Genomic DNA, 22,527 nt, shown 5'->3' with positions numbered 1-22,527 from the left:
AATTTCAGGGTATTTTAGTAACAACATACACTAAGCTTAAACCTTCAACCATTACTATCAATTATTTCGTTCATTATTAGTGACTGAGGGAACATCTGCTTTTCTTTTTTCCAAGAAACATGGACATACACACATCTTACCCACTGAAGGAATAGACTGCTATGAGGAGTAATACAGCCACCATCACCACCCCTCAAAGCCACTGTGAAATGTCACTCGGCTTGCACCTCATCTACCTTCACAACACTCCTCTCATAAAACTGAGCCTCTGCAGCCTCCAGAAAGGCTTCCCTCGGACTTCCCTGGTGGCGCAGTGGTTAAGAATCTGCCTGCCAATGCAGGGGACACGGGTTCGAGCCCTGGTCAGGGAAGATCCCACATGCCGCGGAGCAGCTAAGCCCGTGCGCCACAACTACTGAGCCTGCGCTCTAGAGCCCGCGAGCCACAACTACTGAGCCTGGGTGCCACAACTACTGAAGCCTGCATGCCTAGAGCCCGTGCTCCACAGCAAGAGAAGCCACTGCAATGAGAAGCCCACGCACCACAACGAAGAATAGCCCCTGCTCGCCGCAACTAGAGAAAGCCTACGTGCAGCAACGAAGACCCAACACAGGCAATAAATAAGTAAATGAATAAAAAAAATTTTTAAAAAGGCTTCCCTTAATAATTCAAAAAGAGACACTAATTTATTTTCACCATGCCTGTCTGTATATGAAAATCCTAGGGCAGGCATTTTGGTCTCCCAGTTCTGAAGTACTCAAACCTATCATTATCATAGTCAGCAAATAATTACTACGGTAGCTATGGTAGCTGCATGTCGTATACATGTATGTTTAAGTCAGCAGACCACCAGGACTTCCTGGAGGCCAGGGCATAGGGCTATGTATACTACCAAATATACATGCACAACTATAATTCTTGTTTTTCTATGATAAAGTGGTCATCCCTCCAAAAACCATGATAAGTATAGGAGTTGACTCTATTCCTTATAAACTCAGTATGAGAGAACTCAGATTTTTATAATTACTGATGTTAAGTATAGTAAGTTTTTTTTTAAGTATAGTAAGTTATAACTATTATCCTCAGGTCAAAAAGGAACAGTAAGTTACCAATAAAGCCATATTTGCATGCCTCTTTATTAAAGAAAAAATTTTAATTAAATATATAATATTAATCATCTATGTCTGTAATTCAAGGAAAATAAATTTCACCTGAGTTAATCTCTACAGATAACCATTTATCCAGATAAGTAATAAAAGACCTGAGTTATATGCTTCTAGACTGCTCCTTTTCCCAAAATGAGTATAAAGAAACATATCAGTGCCTACGTGTGTTATGTACAAGCACAATAGAGAGAAGAAATTATATTCAGCTTCAATTCGATGACTACATAACAAAATTTCCCAGAAGATGTCCCCTTAAGTTTTTAAAGGCTGTGGATACAACTACATCTCTCTTTTAACTATATGTTTTGGAGAAACAATTTGCTTTACAACATTTGCTGTAGAAATATGCTGCCTGACTCCTCATGTAATCCTGATAATTACTGAATTGACACCAGCCTCCAGCAGAAATTGAGAAGCAAAACCTAACAATTTCAGTTCTGGACCTAATCTGATCTTCCTACCAGCTACTTTTGAGATTCACAGAAGTTACAGTACCCAGCCCCAAACAATCCAGAGCAACATCCTAAGAAAACTCACTAACATGCAATGAAATTTTATTAGTTACTAGAATGTAAATAAGGAAGAAACCTCAGATACAGATATTCAGGTTGGGAGAAACCTGAAAGGTCATTTTAGTCCAATCACCCACCAAATGTTTGAATGTCCTTTTCTAAATTCCTACCAAGTGATTATTCTGCCTAACCTGGAATATCTCTAGTGATAGACGACTCAGTCCCTACTGAGGCAGCCCATCCCATCTTTGAAATAGCTCTGTGAGACAATTTGTCCAACTGGACTGAAAAGTATTTCCCTGCAGTTTTCATTTTACCGGTTCTAGTGTTATATCTTGGAGCCATAGTAAAATCTTTACTTCACAAGTTAATCCTTGAAATCCATGAAGACTGACATTATATCTTTCCTAAACTTTCCCTTCTGTGGGTTAAGTATCCCTATTCCTTTGCCTGTTTCTCACTGGACATGGTTTTGATTCCCCATCACGCACCCTAGTTAAATTTCTCTAAATGAACCTCAGGTCATCCCTTGAGCCCTTTCTTTCTCTCACAAACTCTTCAACCTCCCCAGACATTTCAGTAGCTGAAGATGAGAGAAGTCAAGCGACATCCCTTAAGTATTCATTGTGTTAGGTTGTATTAGGTAGAACTAGGATGAAAGCTCAAGTTTCCAAATCCCTAACCCAGTGGTTCTCAAATGAGCCACTGTGGTTCCTCCCCTGTGCATTAGAGTCACCTGGAGAGCTTGTTAAAACAGACTGCTGGGCTCCACCCACATAGTTTCTGATTCAGTGAGACTGGGATGGGACCTGACATGAGCATTTCTAACAAGTTCCTAGACGATACTAAACGCTGGTTCAGAGACTTTGAGAACCACTACCTTACGCCAATGATTCTCAGATTCAAACATGAAGGAGGATCATTTGGAATATTCATTAAATCTGGAGACTTAGCCTCTCCTCCAAAGTAATTCAGTAAATCTGGGAGAAGCTCAGGAATCTGCATATTTAATAAACACCCCGGGTGATTCTGATGTAGGTGATGTTGTCTGTGAAACATGCCTCACTGTCACTCTATATTTTCAAGTGTATCTGCATTTTAGGAAATTATCATTTCTTTTGCTCTCGGTGCTATATCTTTTGATCCTTATGGTTGCTTAGGTGTGAAACTTCGCTCTGATGGTGGAATCGTAAAAGGGCAATTCAACTGATACACTTAATACACTTGACTGGTTCAACTGATAGACTTAAAAGTCCAACAAGAATTACTATCTCCTCTGAACGTTTTGTAATGCCCCAGATAAAGGTTGGTAAGAAATAGTATATGACACAGGTCTGATACATGCATATTAATAAAGGCCAAAGTTACCATTACCTTTGCTTTATGAAGGTCAACACCATACATAGACAACTTTTTGGCATTCTCAAGAAATTCCAGGTCAGCCTGAGCTGGAGTCATGGACCTTTGATAGAAGAAAAACAAAAAGACGTTCAGTGTCACAGTGTCAACATTTACAATAATAACATTTGTATATTACTTGTACTTTATATAAACATATACATACCAATATGTATGTAGATATATTTCATAGTCCTAAAAGTAGACTATTGTGTATGGAAAAGGACTCTTATCACTCCCTGTGTCTAAATAATTGAAATATGCCTTGGAAAAAGAGACCTTGGAGAAACCAAAAGTCACCAAAAGCTATCAGAAAAAAAAAGTTAAAAAATAAAACCTTCTAAATTTCTTTAAAGCTACCTCATCCACCATCAGTTCTGCCCCTCCCTCTCCTTAGGCCTTTTCTCCAACACATGTAAACTCCTCCCACTAATTTATCTTGCCAAGGAGGTGACCAAATTAAATCCTCTGAGGGCATGGTACAACTTACAATATCCTCTTAGCTGCCTTTTTCTCTCCCTATCCCTGAATTGAGTTAATATGGAAATTAAACAGGAGGGCAGCTGAAGTTGCTTAACTGGGGATTCTTAATGGGGGCAGGCTTGATGAAAAGAAAATTTCTGGTAACAGATGGTGTCCTGCCCACTGACCTAAACAAAATAAATTGGTTAACAGAGGCATGTAGATAATGGGGCTGTTTTCTCTGTTATTAAGATGTCTTCATTACTAGGCATATAATGAATTAAATTTGTTTGAAAACAATCAGCCTCACTGTCTAAACACTCACTGTGACAGTCTTTCCTTCTCCTTTATAACTTTCTTCTCTTTTGAAAAGTGCTCATGAGCTGTTATGTTGAGCTTTGAAGAAAAAAATATTACTCCTAGTGCTGTGCAATTCAAACCAATCAAACAGAAATTCATAGTAACAATAAAGTAGCCATACTCCCAAAGAAAAACCATGTAAATGCCTATTTCCCATAAGACTGCCAGCCTCCAGCTATAAAAAGCAGCAGTGACCTATTCATTTAACAAGAGAAAGTCTCTTCCAAACCCATCTGTCTTTATCCTCATCAAAAAGAACAAAGGGTTCCCTGGAATAACACCCCCCCCCCATAAAAAAAAAATCTCAGGAAAGAAACTGCAGATTTGTTAATGACTCAGCATCTCAGAATACAAACTTCCTTCCACAAGCGCTAAACCATCATACCTGAATGCTCTTTATTAACGACTCTGAAATTGAACACAAAAAAGGAGAATGGGAAAATAAACACATACGCAAGTCTGTATATTCAAGTCATTAAAAACATCTCAGGAAATTTTTGTAGTTTTTTTTTCCTCATATAAATTATATACTTTTCTAGTTAAGGTTACTCCCATTTTATGGGTTTTTGGTTTTTTTGTCTTTGTTGTTGTTGGTGTTAGTATTATTGATGGCTTGAATTTTAGGATTCGAAGCTGGAATGGAGCTTGAAGATTATAGAGTCCAACACTTTCACTTTGCTGACGAAGAAACAAGCATGGAGGGATTACATGGTCATAGGCAAGTTATGACTCAGTTTAAGGTAGCAGGCTTTAGCCGGGACCCAAGTCACATCACTGCAGCTGGAATCCTAGCTCCTGCACTTAAGAGTGGTGACCTCAATCTCCTAACCAGAAAGTAAGAAGCATAATAATACCTACTTCTTGAGACTAGTACAGGCAATGATTTTTTTAATCTTTGATGAATGAATGAATGTGACTAGTAGGATAAAATGAGATAATGCAACTGCTTTGTAAAGTATAAATGTTTATTATTATTGCACCCTTAGGTTTCTAGTACAGTGGTACATCATAAGCAACTCATAAAAGAGAAATAATTTTTTTTTTTTTTTTTGCGGTATGTGGGCCTCTCACTGTTATGGCCTCTCCCGTTGTGGAGCACAGGCTCCGGACACGCAGGCTCAGCGGCCATGGCTCACGGGCCTAGCCGCTCCGCGGCATGTGGGATCTTCCCGGACCGGGGCACGAACCCGTGTCCCCTGCATCGGCAGGCAGACTCTCAACCACTGCGCCACCAGGGAAGCCCGAGAAATAATTTTAATCACTTTAATTTGAAGACAAGTTTTAAGACATTAAATGAAGCAATCATGATGAAATCTTCCCCATACTTCTCCAACTCTAAGGGACATTAACGGGGTCAATCAATTTTAATACAGATTTAAATTTCAAACTATGTAGTAAATGATTTTCTAATAAGTAAGCATGCTTTAAAATTGTATTAAGGGCAGGTGGTAAGAAGAGATCTTTAAAACTATGACTTTCCTTGTTAGTTGAAAATAATATTTATATTTGAGGTTTGGCTGATGCTTTGCATTTAACATTTTTTTATATAACTAAAAAAATTTTGAAACACGCTTGAAAGTTACCTACAATACAAACAATTTTTCCTGAACCATTTGAGAGCAAATTGTCAACCTGATGACCAATCACTCCCAAGTACTCTGGTGTGTAATTCCTACAAACAAGGATATTCTCCTACATAACCTCCACAGGGCTCTGAAAACAAGGAAATAAACAGTAATACATTACTGCCATCTAATCCTCAGACCCCATTCAAGTTTACCCAGTTATTTCCAAAATGTTCTGTATGGCAGAAGAATCCAGTTTAGCCTCATGGAGTTTCATTTAGTTCATCTCTCTTGCGTCCTCTTCAGTCTGGAAAAGTTTCTTAGTCTTTCTTTGACTTTCCTAATCTTGAACTTCTAAAGATTATAGGCCAGTTATTCTATAGAATGCCCCTCAATTTGGGCCTGTCTGATGTTTCTCCACAAATTGACCTCATAAGTTATACATCTTTCACAGGAATATCACAGAAGTGACCCTGTGTTCTCACTGCATCCTATCAGGGGGAACATGATTTCAATTTGTCTCTTCCAGATGTTCGTTTTGATCAGTGATGTCTGCCGGGCTTCTCTTCCATGAAATTCCTCTTTACCTCTTTGTAATTAATAAATATTCTGTGGGAATGTGTTTGGAAATAGTCTATTCCTTGTCAAACTTTTAATCTATTCACTCATTTATATCAGTATGGACTCAGGGATTCTCAGCTTATTCAATGTAATATAATCAATTATTTTCCTTATTTATTTTAGTGCTTAAATCGTCCCAGATTTGGTTAGTGGGAGCCTTTCTAAGCTGGATTCTATGTCCCCCTGACCATTTCCCATCATTTTTTTTTTCTTTTTTTTTTTTTTTGCGGTATGTGGGCCTCTCACTGTTGCGGCCTCTCCCGTTGCGGAGCACAGGCTCCGGACACGCAGGCTCAGCGGCCATGGCTCACGGGCCCAGCCGCTCCACGGCATAGAGTCAGAGTATGTGAGTATATGTGTGTGTGTGTGTGTGTGTGTGTGTGTGTGTGTGTGTGTGTGTGTACCTATTTACATCTCTATCTATCTAACATCTATCTATCCATCCATCTATCTATTGGAAACAATGAGTTTACACTGAAACCTCCAGTTTTAATGCAACACCACAGGGTTCATTTTAATTTCTCTCTCACTCTAATTTGTATCTCCCTTTACTGACAGTCAGAAACCTGGCTCCCATTATCCTTAATACAATACATTGACTCATTTGATCAACCCCCTATACATAACCAATCTCTCTTTGCTGCCACTGACCCCTCCTCCACGTGGGTGCCCTCTTCACTGGCTTAGACTCTGAATTCCCCATGCTAGGCTGCTCCCCGCACATGTCCTCCTTACCTCACTCAGGTTCTGACTCCTGGTGTTAGGCTACCCCTTCCATAGACATCTTCTTCACCCGGCTTGGGCTTCAACACCTGTATCAGGTACCATCCCATAGGGATGCCCTCTGCAGGCCTTCACGACTCCCTTTTCATCCTATTTGAGCTCTGACTTCTCCTGCCAGGATGGCCCCCCACAATGAACATTCTCCTCACCCTGCTTAAGCCCCAATATCCCCAGCCAGACTGCCTCTCAGCATGGATGACTATCTTGTTCTATCCCACCTAACGGCTTTAGGACACAATTGTTTCAGGAAGCTTTTTCTGATTATAAAAATCATTAATTCATTGTATAAAATTTGGAAAATATCTTTAAGAGCATAGAAAAAAAAAAGAAGAAAATCTACCATAATCCCACCAACCACAGATACCTGTGCATAAATACAAACATATATTTTACAAATTTAAATTAAACTTAAATTATTTTCAGCTTAACATTTTAAAGACTATGGTTTTTCCTAAATGTTTGAAAACTCTTGAAAGTAGTAACAAACTATCTGGAAAGAGATTAGACAGCTCTAAACCATTAGGAGTACTGTCGTGAATTTATTCAGTACCATCTAATAATTTACTACTTGAAATTACTGCAACTTACAGAAGTACCTAACCAGGGAGCTTTGGCACTGGTTAACTTTTGCTCATTAAAAAGAGAAGTTATAACAAAATTTCCCTGTATTTATTTTGAGCAAGTGGAGTCAGGATATAGAGCCATTCAGTGAGTTCCAATGTTATGTGACAGCCTTTTTTTTTTTTTAATGGGAAAAGTTGCTTTATTCATGAGGCCAGCAACCTGGGAAGATGGTGGATTAATGTCCTAAAACGAACTCCAAGTTGCTGGTTAGGAGACAAAGGTTTTAAAGGCAGTGTGAGGGAGGGGGCTACAGGGTGCAAGATCAGCTCATGGACAATTCTCTGATTGGTTGGCAACAAGGTGAAGTTTCAAGCATCACCCAACTTCTGGTTTCAGCCAATTTGAGGTCTGCATGCTTGTGGTCAGCAGTTTTCATCTGGCGGGGTTGTGACAGCCTTTTAATAATGTTGTTGCATCTTCTAATTAAGGACTGTGGTTTCAAATAATTAAGTGGGGGACAACTGACAACTTTACATACCATCTTAGTCCCCATAAATGGAGGACAATTCGTTTTAAAGCTTGATTTGCTATTGTCAATATAGTGTTAATTATAGCTTCACGGTCTCTGTCTAGGCAAAGGGCCACTACTAAGAATTCCACGTACGTAGGCTATCTTCTATTTATCTGAGGAGCAGAGTAGTATTTACTTGTATTTTCCAATGCACAGTAAATGCTTCTGCCTAAGCAGAAGTCTCTTTGGACTGGTTAAAATGTCACGTTGTTGGACATAATTAAAATTTCCATTTTGCTTTCTGTTTGTGAGGATTGCCAATCTTTCCAAAAAGGAGCAAGTAAATTCCAAGATGACAGACCTCTAAATTTTCTAATCATGGAGACCGATTATTGCTCAATTTCTATCTGTATACCTCACAGAACATCAAGTAGACCATATCCACCTGTCCTCTGAGATCGTTTCACCTATTTGGGTTTAAACTCAGTCTCTAAACCCAGACTCACATTCATTATTTGTAAAATGGAATAAGAACCATTGTGCAAAGCACTTTACATGAATTTCTAATTTAACAATCACAAAATTCACATCATCAGCCTTATTTTTCCGATGAAAAAACTGAAACTTAGAGAGTTTAAATAACTTACTGAGTCATAAAGCTAATAAGGAATGGAGCCTGAATTCAAAGCAAGACAGGCGGACTCCACAGCCCAGGTTTTAGTCTTACTGCCTAACTCAGGGGTTCTCAAACTTTTTGACCTCAGGATCCCTTCACTCTCAATAATTACTGAGTTTTTTTAAAGAGTTTTTTTTAATGTGAGTTATTTCTATCAATATTTACTATATTAGAAATTAAAACTAATAAAATTGAAAACTATTGATTAAATCTTTAAAGAACAGTAAGTCCCCTACTTATGAACCTTCAAGTTGCAAACTTTCAAAGATGTGAATGTGCGTTTGCATGTCCAATCACGTAAGTTAGTTCACGTGTCTGGCACACATTGTCACGTGCTTGCATTCTCTACAAGTGGTTGTGCTTTTGTGTACTTTGTACAGGACTGTAGAGTATAGCAGTAGTGTCTTTATTTCAAGCCCAGGATGTCCAGAAGCAAGCGTAAAAGCAACAGTATATAGCCGATTGTGTTAGTTGGGTACCTAGGCTAACTTTGTTGGACTTACCAACAAATTGGACTTACGAATACTCTCTCCGGAAGGAACTCGTTTGTATGTAGGGGACTTAATGAATAACAATAAATGACTCATGTTTTAACATGAAAAATTTTTTGTGTGAAAAATAACAGTATTTTCCCCAAATGTAGGTAAGGAGTGACACCGCTTTACATATTTACAATTTTTTTTTTTTTTTTTTTTGCGGTACGCAGACCTCTCCCTGCTGTGGCCTCTCCCGCCACGGAGCACAGGCTCCAGACGCGCAGGCCCAGTGGCCATGGCCCACGGGCCCAGCCGCTCCGCGGCATGTGAGATCCTCCCAGACCGGGGCACGAACCTGCGTCCCCTGCATCAGCAGGCGGACTCTCAACCACTGCGCCACCAGGGAAGCCCTACAAATTTTATTTAATGTGTGGCTTAGAAGATAGCTAGATTTTCCTACCTGCTTCTGTATTCAATCTGAAAACATATCAGTGAACTTTTTGTACCATATTACATTAAAATCCATTGGTCTATCTTGCATTTTGAATGGGTCTTTTATACAGATGCATGATTTTGTAACATCATGCATTTCATATCTGAAAAATACTGGTTGGCTGAGTAATGCAAGTTTTCCAAATGTTGACACATTTCATTGTATGACATTAAAAGAAAAGAATCACATTCATTAAAATAATCACCAACTTCATCAGAAAAGTCGTTTAAGTATTTGGAACCTGTCAAGATCATGATGGCAAATACAAATTTTCCAAAATTCTAATTTTCATCTGAAAGCTTGAATTTTGTCATTAGCAACAAATACTATCAGTCATTTACCAATCCTTAAAGGACTGGCTCATTTCACTTTTGAGGAAATGTATGCCAAATAACCAAGTCTGAATAATCAGTCACTTTTTCAAGTAAAAAAGGAGTTGCATTAAAAAACTGGCTAATGCAGCTGAGAACTCAAAACAATTACACACGTGCTTTTCTTCAAGACGAGTACCTCAGTATGCAGCAGAAGTGCTTTCTGTGTACTTCCCATTAAATCACACAGAATATTAAACAGGATGTATTTCAGATTTAATAAAATCAATACTCTTTACTGCTTCATCATGAAAATTTTTAAGTGAATTGGTAGGTTTAAAAATATTTTATTTTACTTTTTAATTTTTAACTGCAAGTTAAAAAGTAAAAGTGTGGGACTTCCCTGGTGGCACAGTGGTTAAGAATCTGCCTGACAATGCAGGGGACATGGGTTCGCGGCCTGGTCCGGGAAGAGCCCACATGCCGCGAAGCAACTAATCCCGTGCGCCACAACTACTGAGCCTGTGCTCTAGAGCTCGCGAGCCACAACTACTGAGCCCGTATGCTGCAACTACTGAAGCCCTCATGCCTAGAAGCCCGTGCTGTGCAACAAGAGAAGCCACCGCAATGAGAAGCCCGCACACAGTAACGAAGAGTAACCCCCACTCACCACAACTAGAGAAACCCGTGTGCAGCAATGAAGACCCAATGCAGCCAAAAATAAGAAAAATAAATAAATAAATAAATAAATAAAGCCAATTTTTAAAAAGGGCTACAATGGAAATTTTAAATAAATAAATAAATAAAAATAAAAGTGAATGTTGGTGAAGCATATAATGACTAGTAGTACAGTCTGGTGCCATTGCTTTGATTTGTGCTCCACCATTTCAACACAGTGAAATGGCCAAATAATATCTTAGTATTATTATGAAAATAATTTTGACCTCATGGACCCCTTAACAGAATCTTGGAGACTGGGCTTCCCTGGTGGCGCAGTGGTTAAGAATCCGCCTGTCAATTCAGGGGACACGGGTTCGAGCCCTGGTCCGGGCAGATCCCACATGCCGCAGAGCAACTAAGTCCGTGTGCCACAACTACTGAGCCTGCACTCTAGAGCCCGCGAGCCACAAATACTGAGCCGACGCGCCACAACTACTGAAGCTCGCATGCCTAGAGCCCGTGCTCCACAACAAGAGAAGCCAACACAATAAAAAGCCCGCGCACCTCAACGAAGAGTAGCTCCCACTCGCCACAACTAGAGAAAGCCCATGCACAGCAACGAAGACCCAATGCAGCCAAAAATAAATAAATACACGGGAAAAAAAAAAAGAATCTTGGAGACTGCCGGCAGTCTGTAAAACAACACCATATGAAAAGAGCTGGCCTGGGACTTCCCTGGTGGTACAGTGGTTAAGAATCTGCCTGACAATGCAGGGGACATGGGTTCGCAGCCTGGTCCAGGAAGATCCCACATGCCACGGAGCAACTAAGCCCGTGCGCCACAACCACCGAGCCTGCGCTCTAGAGCCCGGGAGCCACAACTACTGAAGCCCATGCGCCTAGAGCCCAAGCTCCGCAAAAAGAGAAGCCACTGCATTGAGAAGCCTGTGCAGCAACGAAGAGTAGCCCCCGCTCGCAGCAACTAGAGAAAGCCGGTGTACAGCATCGAAGATCCAACACAGCCAAAAATAAATAAATTTATAAAAAAAAAGAAAAGAGCTGGCCTAATTCAAAGGGTGATTATAAAGGTTAAATATAAAGTGCCTAGCATAGTATCTGGCACATAATAACAGACACACAATAATTAGCTGCTTATAATGTTATGATGATTATGTAACAATGCTAAAAAGGAGAATCAAGCATTGCATGAGATTTAGACTATAAAGTCCTCCCAAACCTGAAATTCTATTATGATCAAATAACCATTAAAAGAATCATCAGATATTAAAGAATTAGTGTTAATTTTATTAGGTGTGATAGTTGTATTGTGTTCTTAAAGTCTGTATCCTGGTAGATACTTAAGTTTTTATGGGTGAAATGATATGACTTGCTTTAAACTACTGTGCGGGAAAAATATGGAGGGGAATAAATGACTGAAGAAAGCTACAAGGGGTAATAATTGTTGAAGCTGAGTGATAGATAAACTGGGGCTCCTTAAAAAAAAAAAAAGGGCTTCCCTGGTGGCGCAGTGGTTGAGAGTCTGCCTGCCGATGCAGGAGACACGGGTTCGTGCCCTGGTCCGGGAAGATCCCACATGCTGCGGAGTGGCTGGGCCCGTGAGCCATGACCGCTGAGCCTGTGCTCCGCAACAGGAGAGGCCACAATAGTGAGAGGCCCGCGTACCGCAAAAAAAAAAAAAAAAAGAAAAAGTCAGAGACAGAAGTTAGTGGTAGTGGTATCAATCATAATCTGATACCACTATTTTCTGCTGTTTTGCTCCACAGCAGCAGAATATTTTCTTTCACCATTTTATTGATTGCTCAAAGATTACACTACCAATAAAAATTATTTTTGAATTATTAGAAAAAAAAAATTTCCCTACAATCCTGACATTTTAACAAATCAAATTATTTTAATTGATTGCTTCTTTCCACTACTTGCTTTTGTATATATATGTATGTAATTATATATTTTATGTATATATATATATAAATTTCTAGAATCGTAATCAATATAAATAAGTATATTAAAAGCATATTTAAGGACAATACAACATGCTTAAGTTACAATCATCAACTAGTTGAAAGTGATATATTAGTGGTCTTAGATATCAGAGCATTGTAATGTATATGCTCATACTTGAAAAGCAAACCTCAGCAGTTCTCTGTAGAAACAGTGTGACCTCAGGAGAGTAAGGTGATAGTTATAAGATTATTGCTATGTAGGTTGTAGACTTTAAAGTCCTCATTATGGTTCTTATGACTGTGGGACCGGAACCTACAGGGGGAATAAGGCAACCAGAATTGGGGCACCTTGAGTTCAAACTCTCTCATTTAAGGCATCTCAATCCATGCAATCCTATTGGAACCACTCTAAGGAAAATAAGATGGCTCAACGGCCAAACAGAACACTTGTTCCTACCATGAAAAGCCTACTAAGACCACTCTGGACTTCTCAGCAGTATGACCCTTTGGGGCATCCTAGCCTAACTCATGCTAACATAATTCAGGGTACCAACTCAAGGCCAGGATCAGTCTCCTTAATATGCTAAGGCAGCTTGCAAAATTTAGCTGTAACAAGTCACTCAAATAACAATGGGATGTTTGGTAGCAAGAAACACAAATTTTTCTGGGACTTTAATATTAGCTAACATTTATTGAATTTTTACTATGTAAGACATTGTATTAACTTTTTACACATATTACCTTTTTTAATCCTATGGCTCACCCTATTTCCTCTGAGGTAATGATCTCTATCAGACATATAAGGAAACTGAGGCTCAGAGAGATTAAGTGAATTACCCAAGGTCACAGGCCAGGACCAAGCAGAGCCAAGAATTCAACCCAGCTCAGTCTGAACTTGTTCCTGATCACTGTGTTATACCTCCCCACATTAACAAATTATTTCCATGAAAAAAAAAATTAGTGAATTCAATAAAGACTTTTAAAAATACCTTCAGGGGTTTCATGGGCCCTCTGAAGTCTATCCATGTACATAGACCCCAAGTTAAGAACCTCTGCTCTAAAGATCTCAAGGCATCTAATACAGCATAATACATTTAAAATCTGGAAAAAAAAAAAGGTAAGGCAATAATAATAATAATAGCTACCATTTATTGAGCACCTACTATGTGCCAGGTACTGTGCTTAGTGCTTTACATATATTACCTCATGTAGTTTTCATCCAACAATGCAACACCTATTACTCTGATGAGAAAACTGAGGTTCAGAGGGTTTAAATGATTTGCCCAAAGAATTGGGAGGGAACTGAGCTCAAGCTGACTCTTTCCATGGCACCAGTTCCCACTAAGGCAAACACTGAATCAATCCCAGGTCAAGGGTTTAAACTTACTGTCAAAGTAAACACAGAACAAATCCTGGAGACATATTTACCTGTATGACTTATGCAGTTCCATGACCTTCTCTTCAAGTTCCTTGGTCTGATTTGGGGCCAGTTTAAAATCACTAACATAATCTGCACCATGGAGTTCTGGGTCATAGTCTCCCAGCTCAGACTGGATGGTATAAGAACCTAATAATGCTAAGGTTGCAAATGAACAGGGCAGACGTCCTGCAACTATGTCCTGCCGAAGTTGAAGACATAAATAATACCTACAGCCAAAGAGAAAAGATGTTACCATGTCAGCAACAAAAACAATAACAAAATACAGAGAGAGAAAAAGGAAGAAAACGGGAGAGAGAAGTAGGGAGGGAGAAAGAAAAAGAATGATTAAGTAAATATGAGATAATATTAATAATTATTCAGTTAGGTAAAGGGTATATGGTTGTTCATTGTACTATTTCAATGTCAGATAGTAATAAAGGCTGCTTGGCCCCCAAATTGGGTCCTTTCTTTTCTATCACGTTGCTTTGCCAAATGCATAGATACTGCCCTTCATATACAAAGATGACATTACTGATACATTTTCACTAGGATATGAACGTTCTTTGGTATGTTTTTCCTCCAAGATGGGCTTAAATTGCATGCAGCCTTCCACACACTATCATCTTGTAAGACTGATTCCACCTGTATGCTAAACTATAGGGAATTCAGATGAGGGTTGAAACAGTTAACAACAAACTGAGTGACCCTACATATGTCAGACACACCATATGGTATTCACACCCATGGCCATGACCTCCTTAGCCCTTGTTCTGACTGGGTTAACCAGTTCAGACTCTTTTACCAAACAGGAAAGCTGGGAGGTATGATTAAATTGAAAACTCCTATATTGATTAGAATCATATCTTTGACTTGACCATAATTAGATGCTGAACAACATATTCACCAGCAATCATTTTTGCTATGATTAGTCACTACATACATCTTTTTTAAAAAGTCAGAGCAATGCCAATCAAATCATAAGAATCTTAAACTCTTCTAAAATGTAGGTAATTAGTACAGATTTTTAGGGATTTGTTTTGTTGTATATATAATAAACCTTAATGAAGAAAGATGAATAATTAGTAACTCTAAGAGACAAATATTACCTGTGAAAAAGCAATAACCAAGACAATTTTTTTCAGGCAGAGATATTGCATCTCAACTTCAAGAATGTACTAAGGATAACTGGACAAAGAATAATTTTTTCAAATGGCACAGACATTTCACAGTACTTAACAAGCAGACCTTTTAATAGTCTTATGCTATTCTTATTTGAGAGAGATGAAAACTGAAGCCTAGAGAGTGTATATTTGTCTGAAATCAGATAGTTGACAGCAAAATCAGAATTAGAAAGCAGTTTCTCAACAACCAACATTCAGTTGAACAAACATTTGCCAAATACATACTACGTATAAGGCTCTATGCAAGATGCTATGGATATACATATGTAGAGTAGTATTCTTTACTATATACTGTTTTTCCTTTTTGCTTTTTTGCTAATATTCAGTATTTATATAGAATCCAATAAAGGCCACTTTCTTAAAAAGGAATCAGTAAGCTATTTTTAAACAGTACAAGATTTATTTCATAAATTAAGTGGGCTCAAAAATTACTGAGGGGGCTTCCCTGGTGGCGCAGTGGTTGAGAGTCCGCCTGCCAGTGCAGGGGACACGGGTTCGTGCCCCGGTCCGGGAGGATCCCGCATGCCGCGGAGCGGCTGGGCCCGTGAGCCGTGGCCGCTGAGCCTGCGCGTCTGGAGCCTGTGCTCCGCAACGGGAGAGGCCGCAACGGGAGAGGCCACAACAGTGAGAGGCCCGCGTACCGCAAAAAAAAAAAAAAAAAAAAATTACTGAGGAATGTTCAGTTCACGTACCTAATTATACAATTTAAGAGGGGAATAGGAAGAAAAAAATAGTAACACTGAGACTTTAGTTTTTTTGATCCCTTAAGGAACAGCATGGTGTGAGAGGAGTATTTAAAACAAACAAAAAAACGGCAGAGCTGTTTTGCCACTATATTTGTCTCTTGTCCTTTGGAGGACAGTATGGTTTATAGGTTCCCTGTCCACAGCACGGCACAATACCCATGATAAGCAAGGTTAATTCCCTACCAATTTTCTCCAGGCGAGTCACAGATATTTGAGGCTTTTAGGATCACTTATTTGCAAGCCTGCCTTGAAGTGACCAGAAACTTTTTATCTTAGGTTTAATAGCTCATCATTTTTCTTCAATTCTGAATGGAGAAATTCCCAGAGTTTATGATAATGAGATTACTTATTACATATTTAACTATTAATAAATTATTTACCTTGTTATATCTTCTGTTAACTGTGCTGGGTCAGGTGGATAAAACTTTACATTAAATGTGAAATTCCAAGGGACACCTGTAAAAATAAACACAAAAGAATTGTATGCTTATGCCTAAGTTTCTGGTTGTTAGAAATACCTAAAAATATTCAAAAAAATCTTTTTTTTCTTGAAGTGTCCTAATACTTTCATGCTTTGTGGGTGAAATAGTATTTTTATTTAAAAAAGAAAAAGAAGAAAGTTGTTTAGACACCATCTAAGAGTATCTCATTTTTTTTACCCGACTTAAATAGTTTTGTTTATAAAACATTATAAGCAAAATAACATAAAGGAAACCATCCTATAGGTGAACATGTTTGTAGCAATGGTTTTCAAAATGTGATCTATATACCACTCTGGGTCCTCAGAGGTCATTCAAAGTGATCCATGGATGTTTTCTTTTGGTGTTGGCATTATTTATTTGTGACATCTCTCAACATTATCTCAAATAAACAAAAGCATTCTTCCCATTAATATGGGTGAGAATATGGGTGAGATTAGGAGATTATTTTAGAAATAAGAAGGAAGAGGCAATATAGGTGGCTCTTAGAAACTACAGCTCTAATGAAAATATTTTAGGTATGAAAACTACAAGAATTTAATCCTAAGACTCATACAAGTGTTTCATATTTTTTATCTACAATGAAAATCAGAGATTGTGAGTAAAAGTTAAGTGGAGAATGCATTTCAATTCTTCCAGCTAAGTGCTACCCCTTCAAGGTTTTTCTAACATGACTGTTAGTTTCCCAAAGAGTAGGGCCTGGTCTCAGTTATAAATAAGTTATGATTGGGCTTCCCTGGTGGCGCAGTGGTTGAGAGTCCGCCTGCTGATACAGGGGACACAGGTTCGTGCCCTGGTCCGGGAAGATCCCACATGCCGCGGAGCAGCTAGGCCTGTGAGCCGTGACCACTGAGCCTGCGCGTCCGGAGCCTGTGCTCCGCAACGGGAGAGGCCGCAACAGTGAGAGGCCCGCATACCGCAAAAAAAAAAAGAAGAAATAAGTATGATTGGTTATGATGCTAAGAGATACATTTTGTTCAGTACTTATTGCATGCCAGGTACTAAGCTAGCCCTCTTACATACAGGTAGGTGCTACTATTAGTTCATTTTATTTATGAAGAAAGAGAGGCTTAAGAAAATACATAGCTAGTGAATCCAGGGTTCTCTTACCCCAAATCCCATGCTTTTAACCATTGGACTCTACTATCCTATAACAAACATCTGTGTTTCAAACATTGTTCTGTTTTGCATTCACAGCATTTCATCTCCAAATATCATTTTTATTGCTATTGGCTGCCAATGACCATATGCAAATTAAAATTTGAAATAGTTTAAATGTCTTAATGAATATGCAGTTTTAAGCATGCTAAAATATTTAATACAGGAGTCCCTTGGAAATGGTTGATATTTTCCTTCAAAATTTGAACTAAAAGGCAAATTCCAGACAATAAAACAAACTTGTCTCAAATCTACTCAATCCTAATGTTTACCATTAACTCACTTCTAATGTTTCACATCCCAGAAACTTTAAATGGAACTTAGGAAACCAACCCCATAATTGTTTCTCATAAAAAGGGTAAGGGGATGGGGAGGCAATATTTACAGTTCAAATACTGTAAAATACCATCTGTTGTTATGATTATGATATGTTAATAATCTAATCATTGTTAACTTATAATTCCCATATAGACATTAAAAAAAGATGACTTCTATGCTACCTATAAAAAATGTATTGGCTAAAGGGCTTCCCTGGTGGCACAGTGGTTAAGAATCCACCTGCCAGTGCAGGGGACACAGGTTCAAGCCCTGGTCCAGGACGATCCCACATGCCGCAGAGCAATGAAGCCCGTGTGCGCCACAACTACTGAGCCTGTGCTCTAGAGCCCATGAGCCACAACTACTGAAGCCCACGCGCCTAGAGCCCATGCTCCACAACAAGAGAAGCCACCGCAATGAGAAGCCTGCACACCACAACGAAGAGTAGCCCCTGCTCGCTGCAACTAGAGAAAGCCCACGCGCAGCATGAAGACCCAACATAGCTATAAATAAATAAATTTATTTTTAAAAATGTACTGGCTAGAGCAAATCAATATGGGAAACAAGACAGCTAAAAGAATGTTCAATAAATGTGAATTCAGCATTTAAGAACTTTAAACACAAATTCAGTTATTTCATAACATATATAAATGGCAATTTTTTAATAGTATAGGAAGACTAGCATTAAAGAAAGAAAATCAACAACAGTTTACAAAGTGTGATTTTTTTTTTCTCTTTGAGCTAACTGATATAAAAAGCTTGATAACACCCACGATTGGTGGGGAAAATAAGCACTTTCTTCTGTTGCTGATGTGACTGTAAACTGGTACAACACTATGGAGAACAATTGAGAATATCTATCAAAACATAAAATGTATATACTCTTTCACCTAGCAATTCCACTTTCATAAATGTATCTAAACATACACTTAAACGTGGTCAAATGATTCAGGTATAAGATATTGTTTGTAATAGCAAATGTCTGGAAACAACCTAAATGTATTTATTTAGCAAGAAAAGATACACTGCCACTATATACTGTTACGTGGAAAAAAAAAATCAAGGCAAAGAACAGCGCATATAGAAAGCAACTGTGAAAGTTGGGGGTAGAAAAAAGTGGCTATTGTGAATGGCGCTGCTACGATGCAACTTACTATTAAATAGTTCAGAAAAAAGGTTGTGTGTGTGTGTGTGTGTGTGTGTGTGTGTGTGTGTGTGTAGATAAAGAGAAAAGATAAAATAGTAAAATATTAACATCTGAGGAATCTGGGTGAAGGGTACCCAGGAATTCTTTGTACCATTCTTTCAACTTTTAAGTCTGAAATTGTGTCCAAACATTTTTAAAATTAATAATTGAAAAAAAATTCCTGCCTTCTGGGTACACAGGAAAACAGGAACTATCTCATACACTGTTGGGGATGTATGAGATACTATGGGGATGTAAACTATTACAATCAATTTAAAGGAGAGCAATTTGGCTATATCTGGTAAAACTAAAAATAAACATACTCTATAATCTAGCAATTCCACTTTAAGCCTAAATCAGTGGGGGTTTTTTTAATTAATTTATTTTTAGCTGCGTTGGGTCTTCGTTGCTGTGCGCGGGCTTTCTCTAGTTGCGGCAAGCGGGGGCTTCTCTTGTTGCAGAGCACAGGCTCTAGGCGCCCGGGCTTCGGTAGTTGTGGCATTCGGACTCAGTAGTTGTGGCTCACAGGCTCTAGAGCTGTGGCACACAGGCTTAGTTGCTCCAAGGCATGTGGAATATTCCTGGACCAGGGCTCGAACCTGTGTCCCCTGCATTGGCAGGCAGATTCTTAACCACTGCACCATCAGGGAAGTCCTGGTGGGGTTTTTTAAACTGTGGATCATGATCCATTGTGAAATCAGTTTAATGGGTCAAAATCAGCATTTTAAAAAATGAAACAGAATACAAGAGAAAAAGGTCAGAGGAGGAATTCCCTGGCAGTCCAGTGGGTAGGACTTGGCGCTTGCACTGCCAGGGCCCGGCTTCAGTCCCTGGTGGGGAAACTAGGATCCTACAAGCCACACAGTGCAGCCAAAAATAAAAGAAAAAGAAAAGAAAAAACTCAGAGGATATCACTGTGAAATTTTCTTTTCAACTGAGATGAATTCCAAAATCATGTTTATAAGAAAAGCTAGTCACTAATGATTAACTGTTATATAATTCAATCTATATGATGTCCAAAAAGGTAAAACAATATTTTTAGGTATACATTCATACATTAGGTAATTTTTTAAAAACATTAAAAAATACAATGGAATCATTAACACAAAATTCAGGGCAGTGGTGACTTCTGCAGGGGAAGGAGAGGAGGATACATTTAGAAGGGGCATATCCTGGGCTATAGAATTTCTTAAACACAGTTTGTGTTATTTTATGTATCAGTATTTTTCAGAAGGTATAAGGATTTCTTGCTTTTGCTCTGTACTATTCCAGAAGGAGGTGGAAGTTGCTAGCCTGACTCAGCAGGGGAGATCTCTCTTATTCAGAATCAAGGAAGTTAAACAAAGCTAAATATTAAGCTGGGAGAAGGGAGAGAGACTGATAAACCATAGAAGGTTCAAATGGATTGTCAGGTCCGAGGGAAATTTCAAAAATACAGGCGAAGCAATACTATCTATTGTACATGGGTATGGATATATGAAGGAAAAATATAAAAACATGGACTGACTCACCTCAAATTCATGAAAATAGATTTCTACGGATAGGAAGAGAAGGGGATGGGACTAGGAGATAAACCTTACCTGTACTGTTCTATTTTAAATGTAAAAGTTAACATGTTAATTCTGGGTGATGGGTACATGGGTATTTGTTATATTAGCCTCCATTCTTTTCTATATTTTTTGAAATATGGAAAAAATCTTGCTGGTGAATATCTATTACAAATTTAAACATTCATACTTTTTTATTCTACTTGTAGCAATTTACTACAGATACATCTAAGTGCACATATACATATATATTCAATACATGCTCTCTCTCTCTCTCTCTCTCTATATATATATATATATATATATTTTTATATATATATATATACAGTGCTACAACTTTATAATCATTAAAAAAAATTTTAACAAATGAAATAAATTGATATATATTAATATAAAGAGTATACAAATTATGTTAAAGATTGCATATGTATATTAAATACATACAGAACATACATATTTATATTAAATATATTTATAAAGTATATTATATATAAAATATAATGCATGCATTAAATACATATTTATATTAAAATGTATGTTTATATACACTCAGAACACCTCTGGACAGAACACAAGAAATTAGTTAAAGGACAGGGGAAGAAGGAAGATTGACCTTGTATTATATTCATCTGTATCTTTTAATTTTATACCTCATATTTATATCACCTATTTTAAAAATTTTAAAACTACATATGACATAATATACAGAAGATACAATATATAACAATGTATAACATAATTGTATTTTTGAAAAACAAAATTTATATATGCCTAGAAAAAATCTTACAGATCATACCAATTTAACAGTGATTATATCTGGAGGATAGGATTTACAGGCTTTTTATTTGCTTCATGATATATTTTCATAATGCTTAAATTTTTCACAATGGGTATATATTACTTGTATGATGAAAACTATTTCTTTTTAAACTCAAGGGCTTTTTTTAAAAATAAATTTATTTATTTTATTTATTTTTAATTTTGGCTCTGTTGGGTCTTCGTTGCTGTGCGCAGGCTTTCTCTAGTTGCGGCGCACAGGCTTCTCATTGCAGAGGCTTCGCGTTGCGGAGCATGGGCTCTAGGTGCGCAGGCTTTAGTAGTTGCGGCACATGGGTTCAGCAGTTGTGGCTCGTGGACTCTAGAGTGCAGGCTCAGTAGTTGTGGCACACGGGGTTAGTTGCTCCACAGCATGTGGGATCTTCCCGGACCAGGGCTCGAACCCGTGTCCCCTGCATTGGCAGGCGGCTTCTTAACCACTGCACCACCAGGGAAGCCTGTGAAAACTATTTTTAAAAAACCCAAAATCTTTGCAATAGATAAATGTCAACCTTCTCTTTGGCTCAATGAAATATTTACATTTTGATGTTAAAGTTTGTGTTACAGACACGGTTTTTCTTTCCCATGTTGAAGGAAGAGGTTTTATTATTTTGTAAATTTTTTTTAAATGACAAACACTTAAGTTATTTTTCTTAGCGAGAGTTTTTTTTTCTCAATAGCCTGAAAGATAATCTACTAGATAGTCTTCTCCACTCATCATAAACTCGGTTTTAACTTCTCTTCCTAAAGAGTCTTCTTGTACAATCATTTATTCCTGAGTAATATTGAATATTAAAAGTATCTTCATTGAAAGGGGCTTGGAATCATGTTTTTTGTTGTCATGTCTCAAATATTCTGAATACTTTTTACTCTGATTTGCATTTTAAAACAAGATTTTATAGGCAGAGAGCAAATATGGAGAGTTGTCAGGCCAAAGTAGTATTTTGTTTCTCTATCTTAAGAAATATAAATAAATAGGGTCTAAAAGAAAACATTTCACCATAACAAAAGTGTTTTCTTTTAAGAAACAAATGAAAAACAAAACTTCTTTTCAGGTGATACAGTTAAAACTTACTAATCATGATGAATAACATCTACTGCAGTTCCTACAAGTTTCCTCAAAAATAAACTAAACTAAAAGGACATCTAGTCAT

General features: G+C 38.0%; 1 protein-coding gene across 14 annotated transcripts in view; it reads right to left on the bottom strand.

Moving 5' to 3' along the window:
• The window catches only part of EPB41 (erythrocyte membrane protein band 4.1), a 205,130-nt gene that overhangs the window by 87,349 nt on the left and 95,254 nt on the right, over nt 1-22,527 (bottom strand). For all 14 annotated transcript variants that reach the window (XM_079913022.1, XM_079913023.1, XM_079913024.1 and 11 more), the window contains exons 6-8: nt 16,250-16,325; nt 13,951-14,169; nt 3,053-3,140 (exon numbers count right to left, since the gene is read on the bottom strand). In XM_079913022.1, coding sequence (XP_079769148.1) covers nt 3,053-3,140; nt 13,951-14,169; nt 16,250-16,325 — 383 coding nt within the window. The remainder of the gene's footprint in view (nt 1-3,052; nt 3,141-13,950; nt 14,170-16,249; nt 16,326-22,527) is intronic.

The sequence above is a fragment of the Stenella coeruleoalba genome, assembly GCF_951394435.1.
Source record: "Stenella coeruleoalba genome assembly, chromosome: 1".
In the NCBI taxonomy this organism is placed as follows: Eukaryota; Metazoa; Chordata; class Mammalia; order Artiodactyla; family Delphinidae; genus Stenella; species Stenella coeruleoalba.
This window is presented reverse-complemented; position numbering and strand designations above follow the sequence as displayed.